Genomic DNA, 10,635 nt, shown 5'->3' with positions numbered 1-10,635 from the left:
CAGTCAAAAGGCTGCACCCAAGGACCTAGAAGGCCACATGTGGCCTTGAGGCCAAGGGTTCCCCACCCCTGCTCTACTTGCTGTCTCAGTTGTGAGTGTTCCTCAAACCCCAAATCCTCGTATTCATTTTATAAGTATATTGCATTTATTTATACGTAGACAGTATTCTCCAGTAAATTATTAGTTCCTTAAGGCTAGGGACCATCTTGATTTCATCTTTATATCCTGTCATCTAACACACTGCCTGGTACATACTGTTGTAAATTGCTTAACAGCCTATTAAGAGACTGATGAAAGTTTCAGTTGCTTTTCTCAGTGGCAAAGTATAAAGTCTGACACCAAAGGAATGAAACTATAACAATTAAATATCACACACCAGTACGTTGAGAAGGAAATTTTGGACTTTTTTTGGAGGGGGGAAGAATTTTCTTCTTAGCACCCTTAGCTTCATCTATGTAGCTGTAAGGCTGGTCATGCTGTTATGTAATAACACTTCCATTTTGGAGAAGCAACAAAGACAAGTGGTGGAAAAAATGACTAAATACTGGAAGCCACCAATATTGTTGAAACACAACATAAAGGCAGGAAGCAGAAAAGAGATGGCACTGTAAGTAGGAGTGGAGGAGGAGTAGCAAGATCTTTTAATATTGAAGAAATCTTAATGACAACCATCTGCAAAGGCGAGTAGACGAAGAGGAAAGAGGTGGTATTTTGGGACCTGGAGTCAGGAAGTAAAAAAGAAGGGGAAGGCAGGAGCACTAATAAGAAGAAAATAAGAAATGAAACAGCTATAATTTCTTAATACTTCGTTTGATCCAGGCTACCATTGCTTTTCCAACACTAAGAGTTAAAAAGTAAAAAAAAACAAAAAATTAAAAATCACCTGATATTTGCTAAGAACAGAATTGGCACAAAAATCCATTCCAGAACCAGAGTTTATTTAAGGATTTATTATATTATATCAGCTACAGTACCAAAAGCTGCTTTCATCCTGACAACAGATAACTAAACTATTAGAAAGTGGCAAGATGCCATCCTTGAGAAAATCCACCCTAAGGAGACTGACTAATGAATAAAGCACTATAGTATTTTTGCTTCTTGTGTTCTACAGTTCCATGATAAAGGAAATCTGGTGGTCTGCAATATGTAATTCAACACTCAAGTACATTATGGAATGCATTATTATACCTCAGCAAGGCAGATGGGATTATCTCTTTCCTCAAAGAAAGCAAGTAGTTGTAATCAAGTCAGAAATGAGAATTATTTTATTAGTTTGGCCTAAGGCCTCTTCTGCTTTGGTTGAACAGTCTCAAAAAAAAAGAATAATCAGGAGCCGTATCTTAATTTATCTTAATCTATTAAAGTAGGGTGGTATTAATTATTTTTTGTCCTCAGAAAATGGGATGCAAAATTTTCTTCCTGTCAGGTTTGTTGTTATTCAGTCATTTCAGATTCTTTGTGACTCCATTTGGCATTTTCTTGGCAAAGATAGTGGAATTATTTGTCATTTCCTTCTCCAGCTCATTTTACAGATGAGGAAACTGAGGCAAACCAGGTTAAGTGACTTAACCAGTGTCACACAGCTAGTAAGTATCTGAGGCCAGTCTTGATTCCAGGCCCAGCACTCTCCATTGTTACCACCTAGCTGCCCTCCAATAAGGTTATCTATCCTTTAAAAAACCATCTTTGGATTCCTCTGTTCATTTCTCATGTGAAACTAAACCATTGGGAAATTTACCAAATAGCCAAATTTCCCATTCTGCATTCATTCATATAGGCAGATTGAAGCAGACTGTGTCTCCTCACCAGTTTTCAGAAACCTGATAGAACTAGCCATGGTCCTCAATAGATCTATGTTGGGCACCCACTACTCACAAAGCTATCATAATAGCTCTAAAATTTGCCAAGTACTTTTACATATTATCTCAACTGAGAAAATATAAATCGATGCTGCATTAAAGAACCAAATAAATGTGTGTGTGTGTGTGTGTGTGTGTGTGTGTGTGTGTGTGTGTGTGTGTATAATTTACTGAGCAGCATCTGGAGTTAAACTAGGCGCTGAAGGAGAACAGGTAACAAATGGATGTATACAGAGAGTCATACAACAGGGATGTCTTCCTTTCCATTATCCTTACAAGAATTTGCCCCAGCATTTCTCTTGCTTTGTCATTATGGCATTGACTAAACATGGAGGGGATGGTGGGAAGATGCCTGCTTCCTAGTTTGTGGGGAATGGTTGTTGAGCAAGAGGTGAAAATTACCTACTGAGTAGAGAGCAGGATGGAGAGAGGGATACAGAAAGGTCCCGACTCTCCTTTACAGTTGCAGCTCTCCACGCTGTGACATTCTCAAAGAACCTAGTCCCTGCAGGGGCGGTTTCTAGTCTTCTACACAGCTGTAACTTGTACAAGCCCAGCTCCTGCTTTTTCTGGCTCGCCTGCTTTGGCTGGACATGATGTCATTCTCATATCCTCTGTTGCTGGTCCATCTGTCAAGGCTGGTGAGCATCCAGGATTATATAGTCAAGCTCAGGATTATACAGTTGGCTAGTAATAGCATTCAGGACCCTCAAGGCAAGGATTGACTCTAAACACTGTCTGCTTTGTGAAGCACACAACTAGATACTTTGTAACATAAGATTACCCTGGAAAAATTAAATCACTTTTTAAAGAACAGAAATATTCTCATATCCAATTTTTTTTTTGCAAAATGATGTGTTCTTCATGCCCATCATTATCACTACATGAGCCGCTACAGCTATCCAACAGCTAAACAATCATCTTTTTGCCCATATGGGACCCCCAACAGTTATATTCACATTACTGAATCCTACCACATTTACAATGGTACCATTTATATAGTATTACAAGGCTTTTAAAGCACTTTAACAATATCTCATTTTATCCCCACAACAACCTGGACCAACTACGTGGCACATTGTTTCCAATGGTGGGGAACTTGCTGCAGGTCCCCCACCCCTGGTAGACTTGTTATTTTGTAATCAGTGAGATCTGATTTCAAACCTGTCTCAGACACTTATTATCTGTGTGACCCTGGCCAAGTCACTTAGTTTCTGTTTGCCTCAGTCTCCTCATCTGTAAAATGGGGATAATAATAGCAACTACTTCCCAGGGTTGTTGTATGGATCAAATGAAATAAGAATTGGGAAGCACTTAGCACAGTGCCTGGCACATAGTAACTGCCATATAAATGTTACATATTATTATGCCCATTTTACAAATGGGGAAGCGAAAGCTTTAAGTGCAATGATTTGGTAGGATCCCGAAGTTAGCAATGAATTTAAATTCCTGACTCCAGATCTAATGCTGTTTTCACTGTAACACATTGCTGCCTTTAACGTGATGCTTGGCAAAAACTCATAGGTGGAGCTGCATGTACATGGTTTTGCCCCAAACTTTTCTCCTTACTCTCTCTAAAAAAGTTCGTTAAAAAAATTTAATTTATATAAACTATATAAATATATAATTTATATTTATATTGTCTTATTGTCTGTCACACAGTAAGTAGTTAATAAATGTTTGTTGAATGAATGGAATCAAAGAAGGAAGACTGATGCACAAGGAGAGCCAAAAAAGACTAGATAGAAATTAAGAATTTTTCCAATAATATTAGAACATAGTCACCACAGAGATGTAGAAACAGTCTACTCTTTCCCTTACACAGCTGAAGAAATTCTGCCTTTTTCAGACCTTGGAATTCCCTCTATTTACCATAAAGTATCCTTTAGTGTCTTCTTTAATGAATACCAACACAAAACACCAAAGTGTTCTAAAATGACCTTACCCCATATGTTTCATTTAGAAGGAGGCATTTTTAGACAAAATATTACCAATGTGTTAAGGAAACTATTAAAAAAAACCAAACCAATGCCTGAAGATGATTTCATGTCTGATGATGACTCTTAAACAGGGCTGAGCTTTGTTAGCTCTTGTTCTGGTGACAGTGCTTCCTGAATATTCCCAACAAGTCCATTCACAATAATTTTGTCAAGTCAACAGAGAAAGAGAACATTACTAAGAAGAAAACAGTATAAGATGGGACTATAAGGTAATGAGATTGCTTTATATCAAATTTTATAAAATCCAAATTATCATCAAAGTAGTTATCTTGGGAGTCTAATTTATTCCAAAGACACTACTGTTGCCCAAGATATATTTTTTGAAATCTGGTTTTTGAAAGTGTATTCAGTCAGTATATGACACACAAGAAAAGTCACCTTCTTACAAGTCACTCTATTTTTAATCAAAAATTATACTGACCAACTTAATTCCTCCTCTTTCTCATCAGTTGGTTTTTAATGTCTTTTTGTTTTCAAAAGTCAAATGTAACCTCAAAAGAATGACAATCCATTAATAGAAAGGGAGAATTACAAAATGAAGTACTATATAAAATCTGAGGGGGAGATCATTACTGAACAGAGGACTTAGGGAAAGCGTCCCTCTCTGGGGTGGGAGGGGGAAGTGGCATTAGAGTTGGGTTTTAAAATATGCAGAAGAATGGAGGATGTTCTAGCCACAAAGAACAGTGTAAATTATGGCAGAGAGGCAGGAGGGTAGTTTTTGTGTTTCCCAGCACAAAGAGGAGCCTGATTTGGCAGTAGAGTGGCTTAAAAAGTGAATAATGACAGGTAAGGCTAGAAAGAGCCAGACTGTGAAAGACCTTGAAGGGTCTTTGAACTTAGATGTTGCAAAGTCAGGATTACATATATACATACATACACATATATACATAGTCAATGTGTAATAAATACATGTGTGTTTATTTAAATGATTTAAATATTAATGTATATAAGCAAACATATACATAATATGTAAGCACATATACACTTCATATAGATATATTCATATCTCCATATATGTACACAACATAGATATATATTTTAGTTTAATTTAATACATTTTATTTGATATATTGATTTAATATCTCATATATTATATATTGTGCTATATATATTTTACATATGTATATATATATATATATATATATTTTCCAATTCCAAACAACTAAATCTGACTATTATTGCTTCTATAATCTTGAGATCTAAGGGTACATTTTTAGCTCATGATGTCTTATCTTTATATTCCCCTGCTTTCAATGTCTCCTTAATAAATTCCACACAATTTCAGAAATGTCAATCATGTGCCTACTTGGTGTAAAACTGTGATAGTAATGGCAATTAAAGATTCCCCTGTATTGGCTTGGTTTTCAAATTGATTGTGTTAAAACCCAGAGCTTGTTAATCCCACCTGTGGGATGGACTTTTTGATGTGAAAAGAAAGTCCTGAACTGGGAGGAGCTGGTGACGTAGATTTGGAGAGATAAGAGAGAGGCGGAAGATCTTTTTGGAAGCAGCACCTCGTGGAGAGAGAGAGACTGAGAGGATTGCTGGTGGCCGCTTTGAATTGCCCTGGACTTTTGAGACCTGCCCCCTGAGCTGCCAAGGACTGAGGAGACATGGCTGTTTTGCTGGTACTTTGTCTGTCTGTTTTGATGTTATTTTGCCAGATTTGTGCACTGGTGAAAGACAGTCCTTTTGTTGAAGAAGTCCTGGAACCTGGCTGTTCACTAAGAAGCCCGGAGACTGTCCTGCAGACAGAGACTGAATACTGTCCATTGGTGAAGGACAGTGCTGTTGTTGCAGGGGTCTGGAGACTGTCCTGCAGACAGAGTGAATACTGTCCACTGGTGAAGGACAGTGCTGTTGTTGCAGGGGTCTGGGAGCCTTTCTGTTGGCTCAGAAGCCCTGAAGAAGGATTTTCTTGTTGTATGTTTACAGAAATCCTGGGAGAGGGCTTTGCTAATGTGTTGAGGGGTTCTAGGACTGTTCTACAGACAGTGGATGAATTCATGAAGGGACTGGCAATGTATCTTATGGCCTTGCTAAGCCTTGTCTCCCCAGGAACTAAGATTGCTGAGAACTTGCCTCTTGTCAAGATGAAGAAAAGACCTCCATTTGGGTATTAAGTGCTGTGCTTAAACTTGATGTAACTCTGGGGTAGATTCAATTGTGATCCAGGGGTGGGGAACTTTTGACCTTATGTTTGGAAACTAATCTCCATTTGAGAAGAGGGGCTTTGTGGTGGACTAAATGAAGGTATAGCCTAGGGGTGGAGAAGTATTTAGAACAGAGACTTTGTAATTGATTGAATGATTGGAAGGTCCTGGGGTGGGGTAGTACTTGGAGATTATTTAATCAGGCTTAGTAAATGCTGTATTTGGAATGATGTCATGTTTTGATCTTCTCTGTTCTTGGTTGGTCACTGAATAAAATGGAGAGCACCTATGCTGGTATTTTGAACCTGGGAAGTTGCCTTTGCTTGGTATTATATTACAACAACACATGGTGGATACCAAATCAGAGGGGAAAAAAAGATGTGCCGGATTTGAAAAGGAATATTCTACAACTAGAAATTACTACAGAGAGCCAGAGGGTCATTTTTCTTTTTTACTATTACCTGTCATTTTAAAATATTTAGACTTAGTTTAGTCAAGTAGATAAATTCAATTAGGAAGAAAAACATTTGCATACTTTGCAAACTGAATGCTTTCAAGCAGCAATGAAGTGAATCTCTTATAGACATTATTGCTAATTATTGCTGATGATTTTTAAAAGAGGCTTTTCTCCAAAAGGTTTTGGAAATAAAGGAGAGGGAATGCATAAACTACATCAAATATTTCTTAAACCAACTTTTAAAAAACAATCTTTGCTTTTCATTTTCTACAACTGACTAATCTCTCAAATTCAGGAAGGTATGGTCCAATTCTGTGACCCAGACACATAACAAGCCCATTTGGTTGAACAATTTCTTCATTCTAAGAGTATACATAGGAAGCTTAAGTAGTACCTAACTGGTAAGTGGAATGTTGATCTAATGTCATCTATTTAAATAATAATAGCTTAAATTTATATAGCATTTTAAGAGAAGCACACAGAGAAGATATATACCTAGACATATTTTAAACCAGAGAGTTCTGACATGTCTCTGCAAGATCTGTATTATCAGGCACTCTTATGGTAAATATCATATGTAAAATTGTAAATTTGTATTGGTACAGCTTTACTTTAGCTATTATGCCTAAATCAACTGACAAGTAGCTTCAAATTTGCTTCAAATCCTTACCAAGCTTCATTTTGAACTACAAATTTTCTTTGAGAACTATAAAAACTCTTAAATACACAAGAAATTAAATATTTTTAAATGTGCACAAGAAGTTTACTTCTCTTTCATATCAACTAAATAAAATCTATACTACCTAGTAACAAAAACAGCAGCATCCACTGGGGGGGTGTCATCCTTTCCACCAGGAACCTGGTTATTACCAAGATACTTTGCTCCTCCATATTCCTCATTTTGCCAGAGACAGAAACTCTCCAAGGATCTTTCTCCATGGTGTCCAATGGACAACTTAGTCTGAGAAGAAAAAGGGGGGAGGGATAATTAAATAAGAAAATAGCTAGACAAATCAGAGTTCATTCAACTCATTCAAAGAGACAGCATAATGTAGTGAAGAAGTGTCAAATTCACAAGCTTACACTCCAGAGTATGGCCAAGAACCAAACTGAAATGTGACTGGGAAATGTTTAAGAAAATAAATAAAAAATCCAATACTAATAGATGATACTAATTTGTATGTTTCTGAGTCAATATATGAACACAGTGATCTGTTTTTATTTGAGTTTGACATCACTGATGTAGTGGATAGAAACCTGTCCTTGGGAGTCAGGAAGACCTAGCCTCAACTTCTTTCTGTAACAAATACAAGCTATAGAACTCTGGGCAAATCACTTAATCTCTAAGGGTTATAGGCAACTCTAAGATTATAAATTGCAGCGAACATGCTGACCTGAGTTAGTATAGGAAATTTCATCATGTAGGAACTCCTTATACTCTCACCTCCCCCCCCTAAAAAAATCATAGGCTAAGACTCTATCCCCAGAGTTCATTAACTTACAGACTACTGTAAAAGCCATGACAATGTAGCTAATTGTTAGAATGGCTTTACTTAACCTCTTCTCCACAAAGACCCAACACCTTAAACCTAAATGAAGGGTATTTTAAAGAATTTACCAAAGAAATGTTTAACAGGCACATTTCTAAGATGGTAAATAAAAGCTATTGCTAAAGAATATATTTCCCTTCCCAAGCAGAGAAAACAATGTAGTAAAAACACAATTCAATTTATATGACATCTGTGCCTGTATCTTTGTATTAATAATACATCATATTCCACCTTAATTTCCTCACTCTAATACCCATAAAATAGTTAAATCCTAAAGTCAAATGAAACCCAGGTGTCTTCTCAATATAAGAAGGCTGTACCACTGAGATACATACCACAGGGAGAACCTTGAGAGATGAGGATAAGAAGGAAAGAAGGGGAAAAGGTAAGATTTTAATAATATTCTGAATGGAGAATCTGGTAGAGGAATAAGGGACACCTCCACTTTGTTTCTCTGCAGGACACATAATTTTCCCTTTGAGACTAGGAAGGAATGATTAAACAGACCTGCCTTGTTTAGATGGAACCATGATCTCATTGGTGTCATTGCTTCCCCCTCTGACACAGATCACAGTACGTACACCCGTTTGATACTACTGGATGGTTCTCGTCCATCACTTTTCAAAAAACTTCTAAAGAGTGCCCATGTAATGTGATGAATATCTTCCTCTGGTTCTTTATGATTTTGAGGATGCGAGTGGAATACTTTGTTTGTGTGTTATCCTTGACTTGTGACATGACTAGCTTACATCTTTTTCCAGTCATACATGCTACTAGGTGAGTACCTTAACATCACCTTTTTTATACAAAAGTTATCATTGGTTATGAAACACTAATGTACAAAAACCCCCCAAACATACCTCACTTTCCTTTGCATTACCTTTAACATAAATGCTTGAGATCATCCTGTTCCGTAATTTTAACCTGTGTAGCATCATGAGAACACTATCATTGTTAAAAAGATGGACTTTTGCTATATTGCACAGCTTAAAATCAATGAAAGTACTGTGTAATTTTCCAAATGAGATCCTTTTATTCAGTTTTGCAGTTAGCTCATTTTCTATCTTCAGCACCTATCCAATTTTAATATGCCAATACATAAACTTGACCCAAAAAAGGTCCATCTGAATGCTATAATTTAAGATGCATTTTTTCATTCACTTTGGGTTTTTTTTGACAGATGATGAGATTAATCTTTTAAATTATCATGTTTCTCACTGAGGAGGCCTAGATTCAATGTCATCTTCAGAGCCGATGTTTTCATTTTGTCCATTTCCATTTTTGGGGAGTAAGCATCTCGTGGAAAGAATTCAGATTGAAGCTGCTGTATTCATAGTCGGTGCCTTCTCATTTTATCTTTTATTTTAATTTTGTGTTGATTTTGACACTTTCTCTTAACTTTAGAATGATATGACCTGCATAGATACCTGACTCTGAAATGTATCCATTGGAAACCAGTTATTGCTTATCACTTGACATGATGAACCCCATTTTTTGTTTTTCATTTGGTACACAAACTATATCATGTTGACTCTCGAAGAAATTATTCATGATGTACAGTGAGTAATGCAGCAGTATTCATGATGTAAAACTTCTGAATGGCTCATATGCCACTGACTGTTTTCATTTCTTGATGTTAAACCGTATTTTCCCACATAGCTTCCCAACACATCTCCCCTGTGCCAACTTTCACAATGAAGTCACCAGATATAATAATGACAATTTGGAGGTTATTATCATGTTCTTAATAGAATTTTTCTACTCTTCATCCTCTGAAATTAAGTCATTGGCCCATAAGCCATAGTTATCTCTACAATTAGCTGTTTTCTTATGCTTGTCCTGGGCACTGCAAGATAAGATGTCCAATAACCTATAAAATATTGCTTCTCATTGCCTTTGGGCAAACTGATGAAATCAGCTCTTGCGACATCTTCATTTGCTTCTTTGAGAAGAACCTGTAAGCTCTCCTTCCGTTTGAGAATTTCAATATTTATCTATTCACCTGCTTCCTCCAGTTGAAAGTCACAGGATCATAGGATTTAGAGCTAAAAGGGACCTCAGATGTCATCTTGTTAAAATAACTCATTTTAAAGATGAGAAAGTTCAAATCTATAGAGGGTAAGTGGCTTGCCTAAGTTCATACAGATAGCAAAACAAAACCATTTGTTTTTAAGCAAAGACCACAGACTTTTAGAGTTGGAAGGCATTTCAGAGACTATTTAAATAAGTACATCAAACATATCTGACCCAGAATTATATCTACAACATACCTGATGAGTGGTCATATCATAGAATCTTAATATTGGAAGAGACCTCAAAGGCCATCTAATCAAAGCCATATCTGACTGATGTCTCATTTTAATCTACTGAAGTGTCAGAACCTCTTAACTTGTAAAATTCTACAGTTGTATTAGAACACAGAATGATAGGATAGCTAGAATATCATATTGTTTTTGGGGTTTAGTGGTATGTCCTAGTTTACAAAGATAAATAGGCCTAGACTACTGCAAAAATTTCCTGACTAGTCCTGAATTTTCTCCCCCCACTCATAACCAACCTGGATACTACTATCATATTAAGTATCACTTCATCTGATGACATATAAAGTTGGTA

General features: G+C 36.6%; 1 protein-coding gene across 2 annotated transcripts in view; it reads right to left on the bottom strand.

The window, feature by feature from the left end:
• The window catches only part of ADAMTS17 (ADAM metallopeptidase with thrombospondin type 1 motif 17), a 523,726-nt gene that overhangs the window by 399,895 nt on the left and 113,196 nt on the right, over positions 1-10,635 (bottom strand). For both annotated transcript variants that reach the window (XM_069098470.1, XM_069098471.1), the window contains one exon: positions 7,276-7,433. In XM_069098470.1, coding sequence (XP_068954571.1) covers positions 7,276-7,433 — 158 coding nt within the window. The remainder of the gene's footprint in view (positions 1-7,275; positions 7,434-10,635) is intronic.

The sequence above is a fragment of the Petaurus breviceps genome, unplaced genomic scaffold (genome assembly GCF_028583685.1).
Source record: "Petaurus breviceps papuanus isolate PSGF00001 unplaced genomic scaffold, PetGlider_PUasm1.0 37, whole genome shotgun sequence".
In the NCBI taxonomy this organism is placed as follows: Eukaryota; Metazoa; Chordata; class Mammalia; order Diprotodontia; family Petauridae; genus Petaurus; species Petaurus breviceps.
This window is presented reverse-complemented; position numbering and strand designations above follow the sequence as displayed.